Genomic DNA, 27,623 nt, shown 5'->3' on the forward strand with positions numbered 1-27,623 from the left:
GTACACTGATTTTCCCTAATTGTTAATGACCCTATATATGAATGTCTTGTTCTGGCTCCTTGGATATTGGCAGCACAGGGTGTGATATGGGTATAATTTGCTTTGCCCTTGTGATTCCCTGGGGATCTCCAGCAGAGAGACTATAAACCAGTGGTTCCTAAACTGTGGAACCCTGGTTTTAAACCATTTCATTGGATGTGTTGCCATAGCAGATTCTCCGATTAATTTAGTGTTTACATCTTATTTTATTTTTTGTTATTTAATATTTCTTTTATTTGCCTTTACTGTTCCAATGCAGCATAAATCCTATGTAAAATCATACTACGTATTTTTGACATTAATATTGAAATCTGAAATATATACAGAAATCTTTACTTTCTTGGGATGATGGAAGTCCAGATGTGCAATCCAATACATTTGGGGAAAAAACTGATGTAAGACTATTGTTGAACATAAACTGCAGCAGAAGAATGAAGACAAGCAGAAGATAATTCTGAGAACGTGACACAGATTTCTCTGGGATTTTTGTTAGTATTTGTTTGTTTACCGAGGCATTGAATGTTTGCCATTGTATGTTGAAATCCACCCTAAGTCCCCTTGGCGAGATAGGGTGGAATACAAATAAAGTTGTTGTTGTTGTTGTTGTTGTTGTTAGTATTATTATTATTATTATTATTATTATTATTATTATTATTATTATTATTATGTGCAATACAATCCGTGTAATCACAGGATAGATATTTTCTATGTCCTCCAGCATGACTCTACATACAATATTTTTTAAAATTTATTTTTATTAACAGATTTAAGAAATTACAATAGAAATGATTTTTTCAAAAAAAAAATAATTAAGAATTATAGACTAGAAATATAAAAGGTACGAAGAAAAAGAAAGAAAACAGAAAGCAACACAGAGAATTGGAAAATCCTTTTCTTCTTCATGCAAAAAGTAAAGAAAAAGGTTTCAAATCTTTCAAAATTTTTCACAATGTCTCTTCTTTTAATAAGCAAGTTAATTTATGCATCTTGGTCAATTTCATCATTTTTATTGTCCAATCTTCAGTTGTTGGTGCTGCTCTGTTTTTCCATTTCTGGGCATCGACCAATCTTGCCACTGTGATCACATATTGCAACAATTTATAATAGTCATTTATATCAGTCATTCCAAGTAAAAAAATAACTCTTTAACTGGACATTTCCCCCCCCCCCCAAATTTCTGAATCAACTTATGGATTTGAATCCAGTATTTCTGGGCACAATTACATGTCCACCACGTGTGTTAAAAAGTCTCCTCTTGTTTACATTTCCTATAACTGTTGGAAACCTCTTTTCAGGAGTCATTTACATCATTGCACTCTATTGTATTCTTAAGCCAACAGTTTTTCATTGCTAAGACTTGAACTGGATTTACTTTAGGGAATAATGGTGTGGGCGGGAAGGGCTGTTGGGATAACTGTAAGATGATGCAGCAGATAGAAATATTAACTATAGTAACAGCAAAAACCAGAGTGCATGGTCTTGCTGCAACTTGAAATAATATTTCAAAAGGGAGTGTTATTATCTCCTTTGGGTTGAAACCTAATAATGTTCCCTGAATAGGAAACCTACATATTCACCTGTCAGATTGATTTCTGTCCTTGTTAGAACATTATGAAATAAATGGAATAAAATAAGATAAAAATAAAATTGCCACCAGTCAACATGCATTTCAAGAGACCACATGTGTGCATCACCTCAGTTTTCAAACTGTTCTCTTGGCTGTAGTTTTTGACAGGTAAACAATGAGTTTATTCCACAAAGTTTTACTTAGCAGCAGTTACACCCCTACCTATATAAAAAAGTATTATTTTCTTATAAAAATGGATGTTTAATAATAGTCCATCAAATTTAGACTGAAAACTACTTAGTCATTTAGAAGCTGTCAGGCTTCCGGAAAAAATGCTAGCTGTTTTCTCCATTTGGTCAAAATTCAAGAACTTATTGAGGCATTCTTAAAAATATTTCTCATCACGCATTTAAGAAGATAGGAATTCATCCAGGGAAGACAATAGTGAGGACTGCAGGGAGGTCCTGGTTTGGTAGACATGGCAAAGAAGGGTACTTCCAGACTTAACTTAAATGCGTGCCAAAGCGGGTTTAATAAACCCCCTTTGGTGCACATTTAAGTCCCTACACCTCCGCCCAAAACCCATGCTTTCCAGTATGTGTGTGTGTCTAAATGTCCTTCTCCTGCCTTCCGGAAGGGCACCCAAATACCTAGAAGCCCGACAAAATTAGCCCTTAAAATTAAATCAATTTACCCAGTCACCACTAAAGTCCTGCCCCCCCTCCTGATACCACTCATGCCCCCCTTTCCTGGTGCATCATTTCCACACACCAGGTGGACTCCAGCAGTACTTTAATGGTGTCTGGCTAAGTTTTAATTTTAAGGGGTTATTTTGGGTTTTTTGGGGAGGGGGTGGGTGCCTGCTTAGTTTTCCGGGCTTATAGACCCCAAAAATCCCAAGACAGCTGTGTGGATTGGGCCTAGGGATCACGTGACCTCAAAAGACCTGGATCTTATCAAAAATCCGGGTCTTACCAGGTATCGAATTAATTTGAGATGAAGCAGGGTTTATCTGCCTTGTCCCAAAGTAATTCAGTTTTACTAGGGGCGTAATTAGGATGCCTCTGGTAAAACTGACACAGGTCTTGGGTTAAAGGCATGTCTAGATGGGCCCAAACAACAAAAGCATAAAGATAAGAAAAAAGATGCAAGATAGAGGAACTGAACATAACATCGATGGGAGGAATGAAGAAGAATGGGCAAAAGACGGCAAAGAAAGAAATACATGAAAGCAAAAAAAAAAAAAGACATTACAAAGCAAAGAATGAAGGACAGAGAAAAAAAGTGGATTCTGGGAGGATTACTTTCTGTTATATAAGTCACTAATTTAACAGCCAATTTTCAACCACTTCTTTTCATCCTTTCCCCCTTTGCCATAGTCTCTGGACAACCCCCTTCCTTTACTTCAGCACTTAAACCAAACTCTATAAATTTCAGAAAGCTTATCTAAAGTCTCCCTTCCCCAGAGGTGAAGACCCTGTTTCTTGTGGCTAGGTCTGATAAAGCCTTTAAAAGAGAAGCCATACTTCTTGGACAACTGACTGCAACTGGAAGTGATCACAGGAATAAATTAAGTGTCTGAAATGCCTATTAGATGCCATGTGAATTTTCTCCAATGGTGCAAGATTGCCGCATGGCAGCTGCTGATGGTGGCAGCTGTTACCAATTTTTTTCCTATTCATTTTTAATGCAACTAATATTGTAGCTATGAGGAACAAACAACAAACCCTGGCTTAAATTTAAGGACACGGTTTAGGCACTTAATGAATTGCATTGTTGAAGTATCATTGCTCATCATCTATTTCTGCATCATATTTGAAAACTGCTACTGGGAATGATTTGGACTCTGGACAGAAATTCTCTCCCGGTTCAGGTGACTGCAACAGGTTGGCAATGCCTTCAGGAAATACCCATCTGTTAGCAGATGCCAACACTGCTGGATTGCAGATTGTACAGCTGGTTCATGATCTCTCTGGGCAGCTCTGGAAAAAGCAATGTTTGACACAGTGAGGCTACATGTCAGGAAGAAGTGTAAACACATTCAGTCAAAGATCTGAGCCTTTTCTGATCCCTGGAATAATTTGTATTTCAGTTTCAGTGTAAGGGGAATTGGTGGAATGCAAACAGGACAGGCTAGTTTGAAATTAGGCACTTTGTTCTACAACAAGAAGGAAATCAAGCTAGTCTTTTTCTCTGGTGCGACAGAATTCTCACTTCTGAAGTTCTTTTAAAATGTTTCGAGGACACTGATCCTCATTAAAGATTGTTTAGTGAAATTTTTAGCATGGCCAAAATGGCTCAAGCTGTTTTGAGGTGCTAAAAAGGACAAAATGGTGCACATGCCCCCATTCCTTCTGTTCAATGGAAAAGGACTGCCAGTTGCATTTTATGTCAACATTGGTGATGGCATAGGGCAGGCATGAGCAAACTTCAGCCCTCCAGGTGTTTTGGACGTCAAATCCCACAATTCATAACAGTCTACCAGCTGTTAGGAATTGTGGGAGTTGAAGTCCAAAACATCTGGAGGGCCAAAGTTTGCCCATGCCTATCACTATGCAGAAGAAGCAGAGTAGTTTGGATATAGGGATGACAGGCCATATAAAACACATCACTCAGTAGTCCACATGAATGGAATGGTTGTGGGAATGAGGAGAAATGATTAAATAGGAGCTGCCTCCAAAAATTTGCTGACTGAGGCTATTCCCTTTCTCTTTATCAGTGGTTCTCAACCTGAGGTCTCCAGATGTTTTTGGCCTTCAACTCCCAGAAATCCCAACAGCTGGTAAGGTTGAGAACCACTGCTCTATATAATAGGGCAGCCAGCCCTGAAATGTACAGTCAGCCCTCCACATTCATTGGAGTCAGGAGCACAGGACACTGTGAAAGTGAAAGCCCGCGAATAAAGAAACTATTTTTTTACATGAGAGAACACATCTCTAGGAACATTTCGGTCTTCTGAACTCTACAGTTGAATTTCACTGGAAGTTGAATCTCTCTGGAGGACCTTGAGATTCTAGGACTGGTGTTTTCTCTTGAAATGTCTAGGTCCTTCAGCATGACTGGAGGAAGTTGACCATATAGTCACACCATAGATACTAGAGATTCCTAGAGAACATGTTAATCATAGAATCACTAACAGAATCTTAGAGCTGGAAGAGACCACATGGGCCATCTAGTCCAACTCCTTGCCAGGCAGAAAAATATAATCAAAGCACTCTTGACAGAAGGCCACCTACACCCTGCTTAAAAACTTCCAGATCAGATTCCACCATGTTCAAGGCAGCATATTCCACTGCCAAACAGCTTTTATCATCAGGAAGTTCTTCTTCATGTTTAGGCGGAATGTCTTTAGCTGCAATATGAGTCCATTGATTAATGTTCTAGTCTCTAGGTCAGCATTAAATAAGCTTAGTCCCTCCCCAATGCAACAAATCTGCAAAAGTCTAAACTGCAAATGTGGAGGGACAACTGCATTTCATTTTTACCATTCTGTTTTGGATAGGGAACAGTCAATGACATTGCATTCATGTTTTATGAAGAAAAACCAAACAGCTTCTGAATCAAACATTACACCCAAAACACAGTGGGTGAACTGCCAAAAATAACACATCATATCAAGCATGAGGATGCCTTCCTTTTATCCCTGCCTACTTAAGGAAATCCTAGTGCAGGGTTCTTGAACTGCTCATTTTTTCACTAACCAAACCTCATTGCGTCTCCCATAAGGTTTCATAGGAGGATCATAGCCATTGCAAAAATAGAAGTCTTTATGGTAGGCCTCCTTGTCTCCCAAGGCAGAAGTCAACTTGGCTGCATAATTCACATAATCTGCTTCTTTGGCGTAACCTCCAAATTGCCTAGGAACAAAGACAAAAACAATACTAGTAGACAAAGTTTGGACTGATCCCAAAGAGAAACTGAATACAAGACAGACAGAAAAAGGAAGGAAAAGAACAGGACTATTTTCTTAAGAGAGCTGTTTTAAGCATCTTTCTGCAATGTGCCTCATATCTAGCCAGGGACAGATCTCACCTTAAGGTGGAGGTTTTCATAGAATCATAGGGTTGGAAGAGACCACATGGATCATCTAGTCCAACCCCTTGCCATACAAGAAAATCAAAGTATCCCTGACAGACGGCCATCCAGCCTCTGTTTAAAGGTTTCCAAGGAAGGAGCTTCCACCACTCTTCCAAGATGAGAGTTCCACTGTTGAACAGCTTGTATGATCAGGAAGTTCTTCCAAATGTTCAGGTGGAATCTCCTTTCCTATAATTTGAACCCATTCCATTGCTCCGAGTCCTAGTTTCTAAGGCAGCAGAAAACAAGCCTGCTCCCTCTTCCTTATGACACCCATTCACTTATTTATACATGGCTATAATGTCTCCTCTCAACTTTCTCTTCTGCAGGCTAAACATACCCACCTCTTTAAGATGCTCCGTACAGAGCATGCTCTCCAGACCTTTGATCATTTTAGTTGTCCTTCTTTGGACACCTTTCAGCTTGTCAATATCTTTTTTGAACTGCGGTGCCCAGAATTGGACACAGTATTCTAAGTGAGGTCTAACCAAAGCAGAACAGAGAGACACCATGACTTCCTTCGATCTAGACACTATACTCCTTTTGATGCAGCCCAAAATCCCACTGGCTTTTAGGTGCTGCATCACACTGTTGGCTTATGCTGTCCATAAAGACTCCAAAATCTTTTTCACATAGACTGTTGTCAAGCCAGGCATCATCCATTCTGTATCTTTGCATTTCATTTTTTTCTGCTTAAGTGTAGTATCTTACATTTGTTTTTGTTGAAATTCATTTTACTAGTTTTGGTCCAGCTCTCTAATCTGTTAAGGTCATTTAGAATTCTGATCCTGGCCTCTGGAGTATTGACATCCCTCCTAATTTGGTGTCATCTGCAAACTTGATAAGCATGCCCTCTAAACCTTCATCCAAGTCATTAATAAAGATGTTGAACAGAACTGGGCCCAGGAATGGATCCTGCGGCACTCCACTAGTCACTTCTTTCCAGGATGAAGAGGAACCATTGGTGAGAACCCTTTGAGTTTGGTTGCTTAACCAATTACAGATCCACCTAACTGCAGCATTGCCTAACCCACATTTGACTAGTTTGCTTGCAAGAAGGTTATGAGGGACTTTGTCAAAGGCCTTATTGAAATCAAGATATGCTACATCCACAGCATTCCCTGCATCTACTAAGAAGACTGAGGCAAAGGTGTTGTGCAGCTCTGCCTTTCCCCTATCCTCTTAACATTTCACTACCTTCTCCATGCAGAGGCCCTACCATTTCCTTTCTCTTCCCTTTTCTACTGAAATAACCAAAGAACCCCCTTCTTACTGGTTTTAATCTCGCTGACAAGCTTGAGTTCATTTTATACCTTGGCCTTATGAACCTTTTCCCTACATATGCTGTTTATTTGTTTGAATTCCTCTTTGGTGATACCTCCATTTTCCATTTCTTTTGCATGTCTCTTTTATATCAAGTTTTGTCACACTTGTCTCGGGAGGCAAATTCTGGAAGAATGAATGGAAGATACATTATGTCTGAATCATAAGATATAATCTTATTTACAAATCACATTGAAATGAAAAGGAATTATATGGTAGAAAAGTGTGGTTGTGCCCTAGTTTTGGTTTAATGTGACATAGATTGAAGCAATTGTATCCAGCTTTGTCTCCTGAGTTCCTTGACCACAGCACTGTCTGGCATTGCCTAAACCAGTTTTCTCAGACTGTGCTCTGCCAGATATTTTGGACTTCAGCTCCCACAGGTCCTAACAGCTGGTTAGCTGGCTGGGATTTCTGGAACTGAAGTCCAAAATACCTATAGGGTCACAGTTTGAGAAACTCTGGCCTAAAGTGATCTGAGATTTGAAGGAGGATCCTTTCCCATTAACAGCATTGAAGGAAGATTCATTTGCCATTCCAATCAGCTTCTGTGAATGAAATGTAGAAGGACTATCTTGGATTTCTCTTCAGGAAGAAAAAAGATCCTGGGGAGCCCTGTTTACCACAACATAATTTGTGTAAAAGAACTGCCTGTTCTATGGAGCCCTTCAGAGCCTTGTTTGCACCAGAGTAATTTGCAGAGGAAAACTGCCTGCTGGATTGTGCATCATCTTGATTGGTTGAGGGATATGCAGAATGCATTTTCTATACTATTAATATAGTATGGTCCCTATTGCTACACAGAGTACTCTAGAGTAAGCAGACTAATGACAGCCACATAGTTTGGAGATGTCATTTTTTTGGGATCACAACCAGTTGTGTTGTGGAGCCAGGGCTCATATGGTTGAAGACGTGGAACTTTGGATTAGCTAGGCACCAGTCCCTATCTGATCTTGGAAGTTAAGAGGATCAGCCTTGCTTAGCACTTGGATGTGTTGTGGGCTACAGTGCACAAAGAAAATCCTATGAAATTAATGGGGTAGCCATAAATCAATAGGTGAAGTACACAGGACTATGATACCATTCATCATCCTCTTCTACTCACTTGTACTCTCTGGCTGGGTTACACCCATAGCAGCTGAACAGGGAAGTGATTTTTCCTAGAAACGATGTATGATAAGCTACTCCTGCTGTAAGCATTCAGAGATTGTTTGGTTTGGTGTGGACAGGAGTTGGGGGAGATAAAAAGGTGCTGGAGTATTTTTAATAATACACAGCACTATATAGCTGTCTGTTTGAACCCTCCTTGAGAGGTGCTGCTATGAAGATTGTCATAGTGTAGGCCTGCATTTCAAAATATATCACTACAACTCTAATTACAGCTGCTAGCATCCACCTGCTAGCAGGGTCACTGACCACGAGGGCTGGAAAATTCTGGGAGCTGTAGTCTCCCAGAAACACTAGATGAAGGAGAAAAAGGTTAGGTTGGCATGTAACCCGATTTGTCTGGGTCAAAACTAATGTGATAGCAAATGTGCAACTGATTCCCTCCCCTCCAATAAAAGAGAAGACCAACAGGATGAGCCAGCTGAGACTATAATTCTGTGGGAAACGGAGTCTATCTTTCTCCCTGTCCTGTTTTCCTAAGGGACCGTCTCTTCTGCAACTGCAGTAATTTAAATAAGGAAATTACACCTTTCTCCTACTGTTTTTATTGCTTGTTATTATGTGCCTTCAAGTCATTTCTAATTCATTTCAACCTTATCATGTGGTTTTCTTGGCAGGATTGGTTCTCATGCCCTTGAGGATGAGAAAATGTGACTTGCCTAAGGTTTCAATAGCCAAGCAGGGATTTTAACCTTGGCCTCTAGATTCGTAGTCCAATGCTCAAACCATGACCCATCTACATTGCCATATAATGCCATTTCAGAATGCAGTTTAACTGCATTGAACTACATTATATGGCAGTGTAGACTCATATAAATCCAGTTCAATGCTGTTAAACTGCATTATGAACGTGCATTGAATGGCCATGTAGACAGGGCCCATTATATCATGCTAGTATGCTAGAAAGTATCAGTCATAGTTACATGGATCATGGGGGAGAGTGGCTGCTATTAAACCAAACATACAGGGCATATGATCTTCTGACACTGTGTCTCATTGTATACTGAACAGAAGGCTGAGGAGGGTTTTTTTTTACTGTGATTCTCCAATAATAACTGAGATGACACCTTAAAAGGCTGTTATCACATCAAAGAAATGTCGAGGGAGGCATACACGGTACAGCATATAAAACTGATAATTTGCTTAAAAAAAGCAAAACATGTCTCATTTATCCTGCCTTTTAACTCATCACTTTTCGCAAACAGAAATTTCATCCAATTAGTCAAATGACAAATGTAATACATTCCCAGTTATGGGGTAAGAACTCATGAGAAGAACTTTGAGGGACTTTGGGTGTTTTTTTTTTTTAAAGAATAGGGGAAGAAAAAAAAAGTAGGATCAACTCCTATTTGCCCAAGTGTCAGTCATGGCCAGAATCGATATGTGTATTTAGTGCCAATTTCCAGAGATGTCATTCAAGAGAACCATCTACCATAAAGGCATGAAGTGTTATGATGGCCAAGGCAACTGATCTGAAGGGAACATTTGCTGGAAAGCCCCAACATGACATTCCATGTCAGACATTCAGACAGAATGAGGGAATCATGGCTTCATATTCCATTCACGGTGTCCATATAATTAACGTTGATCCCCAGTCTTTTCTTGGATAGAGTGTGTGTTGAAAGATGATTCTTGACAGCAGACTTTGTTATAATAGTCACACTAAAGTTTAGCTCTCTCTTGACATAAGAGTGCCACCCAAAGGCCACTTGTGTTTGGATGATCCAGATTGGCACTTCCCTGGATGTGCATAAACCTGTTTCCCAACCGGAAGCAGCAGCCAAGAATTTGTTCACGTTCCCTTGGCTTTGCTCAAACGAACTGTCACATCAAAACTGACAAGCCTGTCTTTTCTCCATGAAGTTATTACAAATAGATTTAGCACTCCAGAGCCTGTTACAATACTGTTTTAAAAGAGGGGGAAGAAATGTTCAAGTAGGCCAGGCTGTGGTGCAGGCTGGATAACAGCCAGCTGCAACAAATCACTCTGACCAAGAGGTCATGAGTTCGAGGCCAGCCCGTGCCTGCATCTGTCTCTGTCTCTGTTCTATGTCATGGCATTGAATGTTTGCCTTATATGTGTGCAATGTGATCCACCCTGAGTCCCCTTCGGGGTGAAAAGGGCAGAATATAAATACTGTAAATAAGTAAATAAATAGTTCAGAAAGCTCAAATAACTCAACGCTGCTCTTGAGCCTTGTATTATTTTAATTTCAGGATATTTCTCCTCAATATTGACAATCACAGCAGATTCCCACTAACCAGTGGTATAGGGTTATAGTCTGTGTTGGATGGGGTTACACTCCCTCTAAAGACACAGATTCGACAAAAATCTGTCCTCGCACTTTACTATTGCTCTTATCCTCACTGCTGCCACTTTACTCATTAGGCTATCCTTTAAATTATTGTTGCACTAGTGAAATTGTTATTGGTTGTTGGTTTGATGCCTTTTTATATATTGTTATAATGTTGTTGCTTTATTTTGTCTTATATTGTTGTTATGCATTTTAACGCATTACATTTTAAACTGTGTCGTTCGGGCTTGGCCCCATGTAAGCCACCCCGAGTCCCTTCGGGAAGATGGAGGCAGGGTACAAAAATAAAATTATTATTATTATATTATTATATTCACAGCTTGGGAGTGATCCTGGGCTCATCGCTGAGCCTGGAACCCCAGGTTTCGGCAGTGGCTAGGGGAGCTTTTGCACAATTAAAACTTGTGTGCCAGTTGTGCCAGTAACTTGGTAAGTCAAACTTGGTTACAGTAGTCCATGCTCTGGTTAAATCCCGGATAGACTACTGCAAAGCACTCTATGTGGGGTTGCCTTTGAAGACTGTTCGGAAGCTTCAAATGGTCTAATGGGCGGCTGCCAGATTGCTCATGAGAGCAGCGTACAGGGAACATAGAACTCCCTTGTTGCGTCAGCTCCATTGGCTGCCAGTCAGAGTTGAGAAAGGTGGGATATAAGTATGGTAAATAAGTAAATAAATTTCCCAGAGCATAAGAGTCATTGTAAAGTGGTTTTCAGCTTGCTTCTGTCCTGATATTTTGTACTACAACTTCCATAAACCACATTTAGCATAGCCACAGGATGTCAGGAATATGCCACTACAGATATAGAGATCTCTAGGTTGTAAAGTAAGACAGAAACTGATTTTCAATTAACAAACCTAACATCTGTGTACATATTTAACTGGAACAGGTGGCAAAGCAAAGATACATCCCTTTCTCTATACATCTGTATTCTGAACAGTGTCTGTGTCCTGAAAAGAGTGTTCAAACCTTATCTACAAAGAGTGCACAAATCCTCCGCAGGGCAGATCTAAAGATTTAAGGGCTCTAGGATGGCTAACCTAGGACCCTTTCACACTACACAATTACAGTGCTATAAACCATTTTAGTTGCCATTGCAACATCCTATAGAATGCTGGGGTTTGTAAATGGAAATACTCAAATTCTCTGGCGGAGAAAGTTACATATCCCTCTGAACTGCAAACCTCAGCATTTCATAGTAGGTTGTCATGGCAACTAAAGTGGAACATGTATAATGTGAAAGAGACCAAAATCACACAGAGACGTGTATCGGAACCTGGATACTGTTGTGTTTTTATATTAAACAATAGTGACCCCCAGGTCAAAAGCACAATACAGAATACGTACTTATCACACAAAGCTCTGCTCTTTGAATTCATTTATGCTCAAGAGTTATTTTTCCTTCCAAAGATAGACTCTTGGGGGATTCTAAAGACATGAGTATGTTGAACAGGTTCAGCAGCATTCCATTATATCTTTCACAGTGGAGTTTTGAACTCTAGTTACAGAATGGGGTTCAACTGAGTCTTGGCTGTATGTGCAGAGAAGAAACAAATGAATACCTATTAACTTAACCTGTGCCTTCAGAGCATGTGGCACTTTATAATGGCATATGTCAAGATGAGTAAACTGAGACTGTTGCGCCTTGGATATATCATGAGAAGACATGACTCACTGGAAAAGACAACAGTGCTTGGTAAGGTAGAAGGCAGTAGGAAAAGTTGAAGACCACATCACAAATGGATAGACTCAATGAAGGAAAACACAGTCATAGGTCTGCAAGACCTGAGCAGAGCTGTTGGTAACAGAGTGACTTGGAAAACCCTCATTGATAGGCCTGCCATAAATTGAAGCTGACTTGACACCAGGTAAAAAACAACAAGCCAACAATGAAATGTTTCCAGTTTACATTATGATAGCCATGAATATTGTCATAATGAACCTATGCCTCCAGAAGTGCAGATTTTCAAGGATATTGGGAAGTGTAAAACTGTGAGGAAGGGGAGAGTGTTGTCTTCACCATATTTCAAACTGTAACTTTAAGAAAAAGATAACTTTCACAGTCTATAGCAGTAGTTCTCAATTTGTGGGTCCTCAGGTGTTTTGGCCTACAACTCTCAGAAATCCCAGACAGTTTACCAGCTGTTAGGATTTCTGGGAGTTGAAGGCCAAAATATCTGGGGATCCACAGGTTGAGAACCACTGGTCTAATGATCTTGAACACTTGAAAACCAGGATTTTGGCTCATACAAATGCCCTCTACATCCCTGCCCCCCCATGAATTCACATTCCAGATATATGGGACAAAAGAAGCTATGATGGAGGGAGATACTCTCCTGCCTCCTGTATATCTAAAACAGTGACCTATAAATCATGCTAGAGATCCTCATGAAATCTAAAAAGTGGATGACTATACCAAGTTTTTCTCAGAACTGGCTTAGGATACCTACGTGGAGTAAACACTTATTTCCTCCAATTCTTCCATTCGAATGCTTTCATCAGTAGGGGAAGGAGGACTGGTCTGGAACTGACTTGGAATCCGTAGCAAGACTTTCACCTTACGCTGCAAGGACCCATCGTCTTCAGGAAATACAGTCGTACAGATTGGTGCCATTATCCCCATCCCAGCTCCTAAAAGAAAAACATGAATCACAGATTCTGGGTGTGTCTTGGTACACCTGTATCTACGAATCTTGGGGAGTTGTAGCATAGTGAGGTACTTAGAATTCTCTGCTAGAGAGCTCTAGTAATGAAATTTAAGAGTGGCTACAGATTGGTAGTAGAGAATTCTCACCAAACTATAAATTCCAAGACTCACTTATCATGGGGCCATGGCATTTTAAGTGGTATTGGACTGTAATATAGTAACTCTGTATGTACAAAGACTTGTGGTGGAGGTAGTGGTGTTTTCCCCAAGCCTAGCAAATATATGATTAAATGGCTGAGGTAGGAAGGAATGGGCAGAGGAGGGAGGAATTTTGGTCCATGAACTTAATGTGGTCATAGAAGGTTTGAAGGAGTCCCTGCCACTTCTCCAAAGCCCAGCCTAAAATAATATTCCACCATCCCAGAAAGTCAGACAGAGCTTATCTGTTGCGAGGGGGGGGGGGGGGGCGGGTAGCTGAGCATGGGACGAAGAATCTCTGTGTTATTTGTGATCTCTCCCAGGAGAGCTCCTCACCCTGGTCATTGCTCCCTCCAACGTATTTGAGAAGTTTCAGCACAGCTTCATTTCTGGCCTCGTCAAATGGTTTTTCAGTGAGCTCGACTGTGGCAAACTTTCCACCTTCGTATGTCCTTTCTTCATAGGATACCTCATCCTGGTAAAACACAATCATCAGACAAATAAATCCCCTAACAGACACAAGCACGATACTGTATGTCTTGAAAGAAAAAAGTCAATCTTCACAACAAACACTATGTTATATAGGAAACCCTGCTGTTCAAAGACATAATACAAGTATGGCTACTATATTCAATATATAATTTTGGAGAGATAGAAATTACCAATCAATGGCACAATTGTTCTACACATTTCACTTTCTCCCACATTTAGTATCATTCAGGGGAAAGAAAATGCACGTCTCCACATACCGGTTAAGCGGCAGAGAGAATCAGACCCAATTATTCCCTCTAATAGTAAACTCAGCTTGTGTTCTTAATGTTACAGATAACTGAGGGCTCCTTCAGATGGGACAAATTGGTTGAGATGTTGTGATGTATGTTTTCATTCTTGGTGTTGGGGGAGGAATTATTTTTTAAAGCCATCTTTCACAGCTTTTTTGGTCTCTTGGACAATTTTCTGGCAATTCCAAGAACCAGGTGTAACATTTTATCCCCACTCTCAAATGAGTTCCTTTTTAATTGGGAGGCATGTCAACACAATGTGTTGTCAAAGGCTTTCATGGCCAGAATCACTGGACTGCTGTGAGTTGTCCGGGCTGTATGGCCAATGTTCCAGAAGCACTCTTTCCTGATGTTTTGCATGCATCTATGGCAGGCATCTTCAGAGGTTATGAGGTATGTTGGAAACTAGTCAGTGGGATTTATATATCTGTGGAAAGTTCAGGATGGGAGAAAGAACTCTTGTCTGTTTGAGGCAGATGTGAATGTTTCAATTGGCCACCTTGATTAGCATTGAATAGTTTTTCAACTTCAAGGTCTGGCTGCTTACTGCCTGGTGGAATCCTTTGTTTGGAGGTATTAGCTGGTCCAATGCTGGACCACTCTCACAACAACCATGTCAGACTTCACAGAGAAGCCATTGAAATGCACAAGCATGTGGACAATTAAACAGAAAGGAGGAAACCATGAAAATGAACAAAATATGGCTACAAGTATTTAAAAAATTCTAAAATCAGGACAGTAAATAAAAAACACCACTCAGAAAACAGAAGAATTCCAGACATGAATCAATCAGGGCCAGCTAACAGAAGATGAGGAGAAGATGAGGAAGTGATAATAAACTGCAAATTCCAAGGAGCTACAAAGAGAACTCTTTCGGCCAGTCTGGGAGAACCATGAGAAATCAGGTGATGGGACAATCCCTGTAGCAGCTCAATGAGGAATACAAAGGCTGACTGGCAATGAATGTCAATTGGATTAGAAAACAGGTGGCGAAGAACAGAATGGGAATTTTAGAGAAGGCCATGGCTGGCTGGTACCCTGAACAGAAATGCTTCTAGAAAGGTGTGGGGTAGGTAAAGGGAAACTCCATCTCCCACTTTTTCTTTGTCTGCCCCATATATATGGGTGGAAAAGAATTGTAGTTCAACATATCAGAAGGACACCAGGTTGGAGACAGCTCGATATAAACTCAAAGCTAGACTGGCTGTGGCCGGGGACCCCAGAAGCTCATCAAGTCCAGCATTTTCTTTACCACAGAACCATGCCCCCCAAAAACCCCAAAACCAACTCAAACAATCCCGGGCCACAAAAAACAACTTATTTTTAGCTAATCGCTGCATCTTGTGGTAGTGAATTCAATCTATTATGAACTGGATGAAGAACTTCTTTAATCTGTCCTGGTTCCACAGGCAAATTTATTTCTGTAGGATTACCCCAAGATGAGTGCTGCATGAGAGACGAATAAACGTATCCATGTCCACATTCTCTACTACACCATTTTTCAAATCTCTGTCACAGTTTTCCTAAAGTCAGTGCCCTCCAGATACTTTAGACCACAATGGTCATCCTGGCCAGAGATGACAGAAAACATAGTCCAACATAGCTGGAGGGTGCCTGGGCAGTTTACTGTTACATATATTTCTCATTATAATATCACAGCTTTATGTTTAGTCTCTTTTGTAATAGCTTCTTGCATTGATTTTACCCTTTTCATTGCTGCTGGCAAATCAAGCAAATGTTTTCATCAGACTCTTAAACCACAATGACAGTCTAAGGTTTGTCATAGCTGCTATAGCAAGCCAGACAAAAATGTTCAAGCTATTGCATACATTTCAGATTGCAAAAATCAGCTGCTTTTAAAACATGTCAGGAGTATGCTGGTTATAAATTTGTATTTGCTTTCATTATTTACATATCAATGCATAAGGTAATCAAATACTGCTTGACCTGCCACCAGTCTGTCTATAAGTACTCATGGTCATTGTTTCAACAAGAAAAGATTGAGGCAATAGTAGTTGATAAACAGGTTCTTTCAGCTGGGCCTCCTGAGAGCTGTGTGAGTGTGGATTTGACAAGCTATTGAGAAGAGAGAAGAGACGATAAAGGACAGGCAAAGATCATATAATCTTAGCACATGATGTGATGCTGCTGTGGGGTTGCTGGTTATTCTGAAAAGACACAAGACTCAAACACAAGATATAGACTTTGGTCCACTGTTTCTGTAGGATGATATATCAGGACTAAAATTGTTTTTTAAAAATAAAAAAGTTGCTGAGCGAAATAAAAAGGAGAAATTCAAAACACAGGGCTGGCATGGTATTCTAGCGTGCACACTGGCTTTTATGCTAGAATCCCACTGAAGTTGAAGTTCATAAGGCAGGACCACAGGTAACATATGGTTAGAAGTGTTGTGTTGGATTAGACCAGACAGCCTATCTAATTCCAAATCCTGGTATTTACCAGGAGCCCACTGAACACTTTTGGGAAGCCTGTGAACAGGCCATGAGAATATCCCCCCCCCCCAAATCTATAATTCTTTTAATTGTGTCAGAGGTAACTTGATAACATACTGCAAGTTGCTTCTGGTGTGAGAAAATGGGGCATCTACAGAGACGTTACCCAGGGGATGCCCAGGAGGCTTCTCTCATGTCCCCACAAGCTAGAGCTGACAGATGAGAGCTCACCCTGTTTCGTGGATTTGAACCAGCAACCTTCAGGTCAATGAGTCCCTTGGCTTTTTAATCTGTAGGTGGCTGTATCTATACTCAAACAATTATAGCAGTTTTGTAAGGTATTTGGCCTTCTCTGTCAGAGAGTTCAACAACTACAAATCCCTGGATTTCAAAAAAACAGACCATCAAAAGTGCCAAAATTTGAGAGGAGATCCAGTGTGGCCTAGCAATGCACTGCTTGTTTTGAAGAATTGATTTATTTTAAAATGTTAAACAACACAAGACAACTCATGCTATCTATTTAAAATGTTCCTGCATCCTTCAAGAAAAGACAATTCATCTTAATTTTGAGGGGCAAAGGAGAGGTTTCCACAGCACACAATTATAGTGCCGTGATTCCACTTTAACCATCATGGCAAAAATCTATGGAAACTTGGGATTTTTAGATTAGTGAGGCACGAGAACTCTGTGACAGAAAATACCAAACACCCATTTCTAAACTACAAATCCTATGATTCCACAGGATGGATCCATGGGAATGATAGCACTGCAATGTGCTATGTGAAAGATGGTTTGAGGAGCTCAAGAGGGTATTGGGAGGGCTCAAAGCAGCCTTGGTGCCACATGTGACTCCAGGGATACAAGTTGTCCACTGCTGTTCTATGGGCTTGAACAGTTCCAACAATTGTCATTGTACATTATATTCATCTTTGCATCTTGCTCCCTAGAAGGAAGGGGATATGATTATAAATGAGAAGTTTCAGAGGAAAATATGCATATTGGTCAGAAGGGGACGCTTCCAACTGTGGAACAGCAAGCAACTTGCATGCTTCTCTTTGTGGAAGGAAGAGTTATGACTTTTGGTAGCCATAACACTGCTTAAGCTAATATCATACGCCACTTGGCCATGGCACTGAGCTCTTCATTTATGACTTTTTGGTCTGAAATTAGTTTTATACAGGGAGGAGAAAATGAAGACATTATATAACATGTCATTTTATTTTTATTGAATGGTTGTAGCCACAAGACTACCCAAGGGAGCTGTGCAGGATTTATGAGATGCTTTTTGCTATACGTCTTGATGTGTAAAATGCTATGGCAAACCACATGGTTTCTCTGCAGATAATTGTGAATAATTACCTCTACCACAAACATAACTGGCATGCTGCCCTCCGTGTTTCCTGGGGATATTTTGTGCTTTCCCATCTGCACCCCAGGCAACATTCAGCAGGTGCTGTTCAGGTCATCATCTCCCAGCTGAGAGTTGGTGGCCTGCCATAAAAATGTTAGCAAACCTAGTGCCAAATTACTGTGGGATTAGACTGTGCAGTAAGAATATATATATGAGTCAGCTTCTCTCTTGTCCAACTCTGGGGATTTTTTTTCTACAAGATTTTGTGCAGGGCACCTGCCAAGTAAAGCAAATGCTAGTGACCCAGTGTGACGGCGCGAGTGGCGCCATCTATATGTCAAACTATAAGTTTTAAGATCTGAATTGCTGTATCATGCCTGATTTTGCCCTTACCCCGTAAATGTAGTTGGATTGGTTATTTATATCTGTCAATCAATGTTGTTTGTACCTGTTACATTGCTCACTCAGCAAAACTGTTTGGCTCCACCTCTTCCTGGAGTAGGACTGTGTTTCCTCCTTTTCATTCCATCAGCAAGTTCTGTATCGGATGGGCGTGAAAGAGAGGCTTGGCTCAAAAAGCCCTTCAAAAGTTACCTCTCAGCACCAATTCTGAGGTTCTTACCCTTGGGACTCACACTTCATGTTCAGGGCCAACCTGAACAACGTTGAGGAGTCTCAAGCGCCTTCACATCAGTCCTTTGGCAACAGAGGAAGACTCTTGTCTTCAGATATAGGTCATTGGACTGAGGCTGAGTTTGCTCCGGCATTCACAGCCAGAGAAAGAGGGATCTGGACAAGCTTCATGGACTTAAACTGAGGCGGGGGGGGGGTTAAGGAACCCCAGGAAATACCATATATGGGCAGAGATGGCGACAGCTAGCGACCCGGGTGCATAAACTCACAGAAACATGTGACTTCTGGGAAATCATGTGTTTCTGAAGAAATGAAAGCTAAAGAAAAACAAACAGAGCATGCGTACGCAGGCGCTCTGAAAGATTTGTGAGCACGGCACAAAAAGGGTGCAGCCGGCCTGCTAGTCAGCACCGATTGGGCAGCGTCACAACTCTAAGCCAATGAATTTGCTTGTGGGCGGGCATAACCCGAACCCTGTAGTGTGTATAAATGTTCACTCAGCATGCCACTGGGCGGTTCCCCTGGAGAAGCACTTACTTTGTGCTAGGGGGACCCCTAGTGGCCATTAGCGAAATAAAACTGCTTTCTGGGAAATTCCTTCAGTTGTCCGTCTTCAAATTCCTCCACTGCGCCAACAAGAACCGTAGCACGAAGGTTCCGCTACATTTTCTGGTGACCCCGACGTGATTTTTTTTCCTATAAGACGGGCCAGGAGATTTGGAGACGGATCCCGTTGGCGGGACGGCCTCAACTCAGCGGTGGGGGCCTGAGGCAACTACCGTGAGACGAGAAGGGGCCCCTGAATACTACACGACCGGCTGCGGTGCTTGCCTCTGAATGCCAACGCCGACTGACGGTGAGAGCTGCAACATCAGCGAGGTTCCACAGAAACCGGCTAGGAGGAAAAGGATCCAGGGGAAAAAGCCCAGGGGCGAAGGTTGGTCCGACGTCTACAGAAATCTGGCAAGTATAGGGGTTTGCATGAGATATTAAGGGAACGCCAGCGCTGGGAGGGACAAAAAAAAGTTCCCAGGGAGGTAGAAAGGGGTTCTGTCTTGTGTTTCCTGACGCATGCCGTGAGTGGCCGGGTGCCCAGGCCAGGACAGTCCCCTCTATTAGGCAGGATGGGAGGGAAAAATTCAAAGAGCTCCACTCCCTTACAATGCATCTTAGATAATTTTGGCTCTTTTGCTAGCAGAGCCGTAGCAGGGAATCCAAGGGACCTAAGAGATTATAGGCTGAGAAATTTGTGTCAGGGAGAATGGCCAGATTTTGGTTTAGGTTGGCAAGTAGAAGGAACGTGGGATCTGAAACTGATCCGAACAGTGGAAGAATATTGTGCTGTGAATCATCCGAACCAGTGGGTCTATATTGCTACGTGGGAACGGGTAGTTAGAGAAGATCCAGGTTGGGTTCGACAGTGCAGGAATGGCAAATGTATGGTGGTGAAGAAGGAGGGGAAAAAGAAGGAAGTTTTCCAATCCAATGAGGAGGACTACCCAGATTTACAGTTGAGTGTACAGGCTAGACAACAGGAATTATTGCCGCCACCCTTGCCACCGCCCCCCCCACCCCAGGGAACAGCCCCCACACTAGGAACGAGACCCCCACCCTACTCTTCGGAGTCAACCGAAGCGTCCAAGAAACACTATCCTAGCCTAGAAAAATATCAGGAGGAAACAAAGGAAAAGAAGAAGTCACAACGGATGCCCAGTGATGCTTCTCCGGCACAAACTCGGAGACATGGAGCTCCGGTGTGGTCTGGTGATTCACCGACCGGACCGGCCCTCCAGATGCCCTTGAGAACGGTGCCTGTGATAAACAACAGGAATGAGATAGTTCAAGCATACCAGGTAGTGCCTTTCAGTAGTAGTGACATTTTGAATTGGAAAAATAATACTCCACCTTATAGTGAAGAACCCCAAGCTATGGCTAGGCTATTGGAAGGGATTATGGCAACCCATAATCCCACCTGGCAAGATTGCAGACAATTGTTGAATATGTTGTTCACATCAGAGGAGAGAAGAGCAGTGTTGAATAATGGGGTAGCCATAGCCCAGGTTGGTGCCCCACAAGATGGTGATGCAGCCGAGTGGGGAGCACAGAGGTTTCCTGTGGAAATAGATCCCCAATGGGACACCGCAGAAGAAGGACATTTGCAGAGACTGAAAGGATTCCAGCGTATATTGGTAGAAGCGGTAAAGAGGGGCCCGCCGCGACCCGTCAACATTGTAAAAATTCAGGGAGTGGTACAGGAAAAATCTGAGTCACCAACAGCCTTTTTGGAAAGGCTGGAGGCAGCATATAGAAAGTATAGCCCGTATAATTTGGAGGATGAAAACGGTAGGAGGGCGATTCAACAGTCTTTTATCAGTCAAGCGGCTCCTGACATCCGGAGAAAGATTCAAAAGCAACCAGGATTTCTAGGAAAGACTATGAATGAATTGTTGGCACTCGCAGATCAAGTTTATATGGCGAGGGACCAGGTAGAAGAAGAGAAGAAGGACAGGAAGAAGAAGCAGGAATACCAAGCATTAGTTACCATGATGGAACAAAGTGCAAGTGGACAGAGAGGAAGAGGAGGATATGCCAGAGGGGGACAAGGAGGAAGAAGGGGGCCCCCTCGGAGGTTAGGTCGAGACCAATGTGCTAAATGTAAGAAGTTTGGACACTGGAAAGGTGAATGCCCAGAAGGAAGAGAAGGAAGTCAGGAAGGACCGAGAGAAAGAGGAAGGCCTGAGAGAGGAAGAAACCCAGGAAGGGGAAGAGGACGTGGGAACTACGTACCTTTTCCTGCAAGAGAGGTGATAGCTGCAGCAGCTGTGATGGAAGAAGAATGGGAAGATATGGATGGAGGAGAGGAATGAGGAAGCCAGGCTCTTGTTTTGTTGGACCCCGGGGAGCCGATGGTCACACTTGAAATCGGGGACCAACAATTGGACTTTTTAGTGGACACAGGTGCCGAAAAATCAGTAGTAAATACAAAAATTAGTCCACCAACTCGGGAAACTACGAAAGTAATAGGGGTGTCTGGGAAGACCCAGAAGTGCCCCTTCCTTAAGGAACGCACCTGCAATCTGGCCGGACATCAGGTCAAGCATAAGATGTTATATCTCCCAGACTGCCCAGTCCCTTTATTGGGAAGGGACATTTTATCAAAATTACAAGCACAACTCCAGTTCATGAAGAATGGACAAGTGGAGCTATCATTTCCCATGGAAGAGGAATGGAGACTGTTTCAAGTTAGGATTTTTACTGAAGAAATACAATGGCCATGGCATGAGACTCCTTTAGTGTGGGCAGAAGATAATCCTCCAGGATTAGCTAAATATGTTCCACCGGTGGTGGTGGAAGTGAAAAGAGGAATGGGGCCCATATGCAAGCCACAGTATCCCGTCAGTCGAGAGGCAGTGCAGGGGATCAGAAAGCATCTAGAGCGACTTCTGCAGCATGGGATATTGGTACCATGCAGTTCCCCATGGAACACGCCCCTGCTCCCAGTCAAGAAACCAGGAGGACAAGGAGAATATCGCCCAGTCCAAGATTTGCGGGCTGTAAATCAAGTCACCGTTCCCCTAACCCCGGTAGTGCCAAATCCATACATCATGATGAGTCTAGTACCAGCATTTGCCAAATGGTTTACTGTATTGGATTTAAAGGATGCATTCTTTTGCATTCGATTGGCCCCTGTATCCCAACCGATCTTTGCTTTCCAGTGGGAATCTCAGCAGTCAGGGCAAAGGACCCAGTATGTTTGGACACGCCTTCCTCAGGGGTTCCGGGACAGCCCGACCATTTTTGGTCAAGCCCTGGCCAAAGACTTACAGGATTTTGTAATACCTAAGGAAGAGGGAATTTGGCTTCAATATGCAGATGACCTGCTTATCGCTTGCCGGACACTAGGGGGCTGTAAAGAGCATACTTTGAGATTTCTCAAGACATTGGAAGAAAAGGGTTACAAAGTGTCAAAGAAAAAGGCCCAGTTGTGCTGTCCCACGGTGAAATATTTGGGGTTCCATCTGACCGAAGGAAAGAAGATGTTAGGAGCTGAAAGAAAGGAAGTTGTTTGTGCCATCCCCACTCCCAGTACCCGGCGACAGGTGCGGGAATTTTTGGGATCAGCAGGATATTGTAGACAGTGGATCCCCAACTACGCCGTGTTGGCTAAGCCACTGTACCAGGCTACGAGAGGTGGAAGAGAAGATCCATTTGAGTGGACAGAAGAATGTCAACAGGCATTTAAGGCATTAAAAGAAGCATTGATGTCATCTCCAGCATTAGGACTGCCCGATTTGGAAAAACCATTCACTCTGTTCGCTGCAGAGCGGGAAGGAACAGCGGTTGGAGTATTGACCCAACCACTAGGTTCATGGCAAAGGCCGATTGCCTACTTGTCAAAGCAATTGGACACAGTGGCTCGTGGATTGCCACCTTGCCTGAGGGCTGTGGCAGCATCAGTAGATTTAATCAAAGAAGCGAATAAATTGACCCTAGGACAGCCACTGACAGTTAAGGTGCCCCATAGCGTTAAGGCACTGTTAGACATTAAGGGACCGCGCTGGCTCACAAGTGAGAGGTTAATGAAATATGAGGGATTGTTGTGTGACAACCCACTGGTGACCCTGGAGACTTGCTCCACTCTGAATCCGGCCACCTTGCTCCCGACTCCAGGAGACACCATGATCCATCAGTGTGCCCAGGTGATGGATGAGGTATTCTCCAGTCGACCGGATTTGAAGGATGTGCCACTAACTAAGGTGGACGACACTCTGTTCACAGATGGAAGCTCCTTTATGGAAAATAATCAAAGACACTCAGGTTATGCGGTTGTTCGGTGGGGGGGAGAGACGCTGGAAGCAGAGTCACTGCCCCCGGGGACGTCTGCCCAGAAGGCCGAATTGATTGCCCTGACCCGAGCGTTGGAATTGTCAAGCGGAAAGCGGGTTAACGTCTACACAGACTCAAAATATGCCTTCACCACCCTCCACGCACATGGAGCACTGTACAAGGAGCGCGGGCTCCTCACGTCTGGAGGAAAGTGCGTGAAACATGCTGGAGAGATTGTGGATCTCCTGGAGGCGGTTTGGAAGCCAAGGCAGGTGGCTGTGATGCATTGTAAAGGGCACCAACGTGGAGACGATCCCGTAGTGCAAGGAAATAGGCAGGCTGATCTGGCAGCCAAAGAGGCAGCTAGGCTGCCCTATATTGAACATCAGGTAATGGCCCTACAGGTAGAATTAACTGAACATAACATTACATATACACCAGAGGAAGAAGAATGGGCCTTAAAGGAGAAGGGTCAGTGGTCAGGAAAACTCATAGTGATGCCAGACGCCCGTGTCTACGTCCCTAAGGACTTGGCATGGCACTTAGTCCAACACATGCACCAAAACACACATTTAGGAAAAATGGCATTGGCAAATCTGCTAGGACGACAGTTGTATATCGATGGATTACATAGCCTAACGGCAGCAGCAGCCCGAAGATGCTGGACATGTATCAAAAATAACCCCAGAGAAGGACCCCTCAAGCCACCAGGAGTCCAACATGTGGGTGGGGTACCCTTTGAAGCTTTAGTCACTGACTTTACAGAAATGCCCCCATACAAAGGATACAAATATTTACTGGTGTTCGTGGACACATACACAGGATGGGTGGAAGCTTACCCTACAAGAACTGAGAAGGCTGTAGAGGTGTCAAGAGCTCTAATGAAAGATGTTATTCCCAGATTTGGCATACCCTTAGAAATTGGATCAGATAATGGCCCCGCATATATTCAACAGGCTGTGCAAGGATTATGTAGAATTTTGGGCATAAAATGGAAGTTACATTGTGCATATAGACCCCAATCTTCTGGAAAAGTGGAAAGAATGAATAGGACATTAAAGGCTCAGCTTGGGAAACTTTGCCAAGAGACAGGATTGCCGTGGACGGTGGTTTTGCCCATGGCATTATTAGGAATCAGATGTACACCACACAAACGGACAGGACTCTCCCCTTTTGAAAGACTCTATGGACGACCCCCTTTGAACTTGAAGGGAGCCTTAGAGACAGGAGCTGAGCAGCACCTCATAGGAGAGAAACAGACATTGGCCCAGGTTCAGGCTTTGGGCAGACAAATGCAGCAGTTAGAAAAATACATTTCTGAATTGAACCCACCATTCCCTACCACACCTCTACATTGTTTTTCACCAGGTGACGAGGTTCTGGTCAAGGATTGGAAGATTGAGCCATTGGGACCCAAGTGGCGAGGACCCTATGTTGTGCTCCTGTCTACCCCCACTGCAGTGAAGGTGAAGGAGATTAAGCCGTGGATACATTACACCCGTGTAAAACTAGCACCTGAGGAGTGGCGGACGGAGCGAGTTCCTGGTGAGGACCTGAGACTCAGGATCATCCGGCAACTCCCTAAGGGGTCAACAAGGCCATGAAGCTGATCCCTTCGGGTGCAACGGAGCGTCGGTGGTCAAGTATGTCGCAGCATGGCCCAACAAAGGCGCTCTCCGGGAGATGGTGGCTAGACATTTTGAGAGGAAAAAGTGGGAGACAAGCTATGAGGAGGGGAGGAAAGCGCACTGTGTTTGGTATATTATTTGTGCTGAGTTTTATTCTCTCTTTTGGAAAAAGAGCACATGGGAATTGGATAAAAGAACATGCCAATTATATGTTTGAGCAGCACGGGAAAGAGGTAGCATTAATATATGAACACCCCCTCACCGTAGGAGATTTTTCATTTCTTCCCGATTTAATTGATGAACCACAGATTGTGTTGGAGGGATTGTCCAAGGCTCAGGAGGGTCCACCTACCGTGTTTTCTAGCATACCGCAAAGGATAAATAAAACTCGGTTTCGACGGTTTAGATACCATACCTCCACCAGGGGTTTGTGCTTCTGTTGTGGAGGATCGGGAATATGGAATTCTGAGTGGAAACACTGGGGAACTAGGCAGGCGTTCTTTTCCCGATTAGGCAATTATTCCCATTGTCGAGACCGGTTCTATCTACATGGACGATTTAATACATCTTATGTCTCACGATTAAATCTAACCGCAACCGAGTGGGCTAGCATGTATCCAGATTATCCCACATTTAGTGTGAATGATTCTATTGAGGGCCTAAAATCTTATATGAACATACTGCAACAATTAACCCAACTGAGCCTAGGTAAAAGCCTCTGTCCGTTATGGCAAATTAGGGATCCAAATCTATGGTTTTTCTTTGATAAATGGGCCACAAATTATCACCCCGGCAACTACCAGTGTGTCGGTGTGGGTTATTTGACATTCCCAGTTCAGGTCTTACACAAAGGGCATCAGCGCCTGAAACGGGACATTGTGCAAACAGGCCCTCTAGGACCAGAATGCTCGGATGAGGTCATTATCAACAAGGCCCTGTCAGGTTCAGAAGCCTCCCGTGTAGGAGGAGGCCTGATCACAGGCTTGTTGACACTGGGTGCTTACCCAGGGATTGTAGCTCAAGCAAACCGTAGAAGTGTTCTAGGCCTGACTTGCCGCCTTGAAAAGTCCATAAATGCCACTGGTAAAATTTTCCGGGAAATCCAGTCTGAAGTAGAAGAAATCAGCCAGATGGCCCTACAGCATAAGTTGGCCCTTGACTACCTACTGGCGGCCAGGGGGGGGTTATGCGCCATGGTTAGAGGACGTTGTGTAGTGAAATTTCATAACTTGAATAATACTATTGAAGATGACATCGAGTCATTACAAAAGTTAATTTACAATAATGTCCAGGAGATAGAAGGTTGGTCTCCCTTCTCCTGGGTGACTAGCTGGTTACCCTCAATAGAATGGTTGAAGAACATATTGTTGGTAGGGATTTTAGGATTGTTCATTGTTCTCATAGTTATGTGTTGCACTCCAATAATGATGCAAATGTGTACTAGGTGTGTCACACAATCTTTACCTGAAAAAAAGATAGCCATACTCCAAGCCAAGCGGGATTGGATGGAACCATAATGCTTTGCTTCAGCTTTTGTACATGCGCTTCGCAAAAAGAAAATGGGGGAGTGAGGCGGGGGGGGTTAAGGAACCCCAGGAAATACCATATATGGGCAGAGATGGCGACAGCTAGCGACCCGGGTGCATAAACTCACAGAAACATGTGACTTCTGGGAAATCATGTGTTTCTGAAGAAATGAAAGCTAAAGAAAAACAAACAGAGCATGCGTACGCAGGCGCTCTGAAAGATTTGTGAGCACGGCACAAAAAGGGTGCAGCCGGCCTGCTAGTCAGCACCGATTGGGCAGCGTCACAACTCTAAGCCAATGAATTTGCTTGTGGGCGGGCATAACCCGAACCCTGTAGTGTGTATAAATGTTCACTCAGCATGCCACTGGGCGGTTCCCCTGGAGAAGCACTTACTTTGTGCTAGGGGGACCCCTAGTGGCCATTAGCGAAATAAAACTGCTTTCTGGGAAATTCCTTCAGTTGTCCGTCTTCAAATTCCTCCACTGCGCCAACAAGAACCGTAGCACGAAGGTTCCGCTACAAAACAACCAAAGACTGTAATGTATATTTTCTTTTACCCCCTTTGTGAAGAATAAACCCAGTTTTTGAGTTAACTACAGTGTTTTGGTCCTTGGGAGTTCCAGTTTCCCTAAAGGAGGGCAAGAAGCAATCCCCTGGGGAAAGATGTCACGTCCATGCTTCTTTCACTAAGAGTTTACAGCCCCAGGCGCGACGGCACAGTGCTGAGAGAAGCCTTCTTTTCCAGAAGTACTGAGAGAGGAGCCTTCTTTTCCAGAACTGCTGAAAGAAGCCTTCCAGAAGTGCTAAGAAGGGAAAAGAAGGAGTGAAAGGGCCTTAAATTTGCCAAGCCCATAGTCTCCTAAAGATAAAGAAGTCAAAGGAAGCCCAGCCTTCAAAAACTTGAGACATTTACAAGCTTTCCTGCTCTTTTGCATCTCAAGCCACCAGCAAATCCCTACATCCAGCTCTTGCAGCAGCAGCAAGTTCAAGCCTTCTGCAAAGTGGATACATTTGCTAGAAGCCTAGCCTTTGCAAAATTGAGACATTTGCTAGGTTTCCCGCCTTTTTTTGCATCTCAAGCCCCCAGC

At 43.1% G+C, this 27,623-nt stretch overlaps 3 protein-coding genes across 3 annotated transcripts in view; 2 read left to right on the forward strand and 1 right to left on the reverse strand.

Annotated features, from left to right (window-relative positions):
• Positions 1–979: 979 nt before the first annotated feature.
• hebp1 (heme binding protein 1) overlaps positions 980–27,623 on the reverse strand; it is a 36,134-nt gene continuing 9,490 nt past the window's right edge. Inside the window, exons 2-4 of the mRNA XM_062982873.1 lie at positions 13,669–13,807; positions 12,938–13,118; positions 980–5,463 (exon numbers count right to left, since the gene is read on the reverse strand). Of these exons, the coding sequence (XP_062838943.1) occupies positions 5,292–5,463; positions 12,938–13,118; positions 13,669–13,807 (492 nt within the window). The 3' untranslated portion in view covers positions 980–5,291. The remainder of the gene's footprint in view (positions 5,464–12,937; positions 13,119–13,668; positions 13,808–27,623) is intronic.
• Positions 18,721–26,988, forward strand: LOC134299599 (uncharacterized). The gene is made up of 2 exons (XM_062982871.1): positions 18,721–19,488; positions 24,747–26,988. The coding sequence occupies exon 2, from the start codon at positions 24,979–24,981 to the stop codon at positions 26,521–26,523; it is 1,545 nt and encodes a 514-aa protein (XP_062838941.1). The 5' UTR covers positions 18,721–19,488; positions 24,747–24,978; the 3' UTR covers positions 26,524–26,988.
• On the forward strand, positions 19,488–24,736 carry LOC134299600 (uncharacterized; the record flags this gene model as incomplete). Its single annotated transcript, XM_062982872.1, is given in 1 exon segment — positions 19,488–24,736. A coding segment is annotated over 1 exon segment (5,061 nt), but the record flags the coding sequence as incomplete, so codon positions are not given.

The sequence above is a fragment of the Anolis carolinensis genome, chromosome 5 (assembly GCF_035594765.1).
Source record: "Anolis carolinensis isolate JA03-04 chromosome 5, rAnoCar3.1.pri, whole genome shotgun sequence".
NCBI lineage: Eukaryota > Metazoa > Chordata > Lepidosauria > Squamata > Dactyloidae > Anolis > Anolis carolinensis.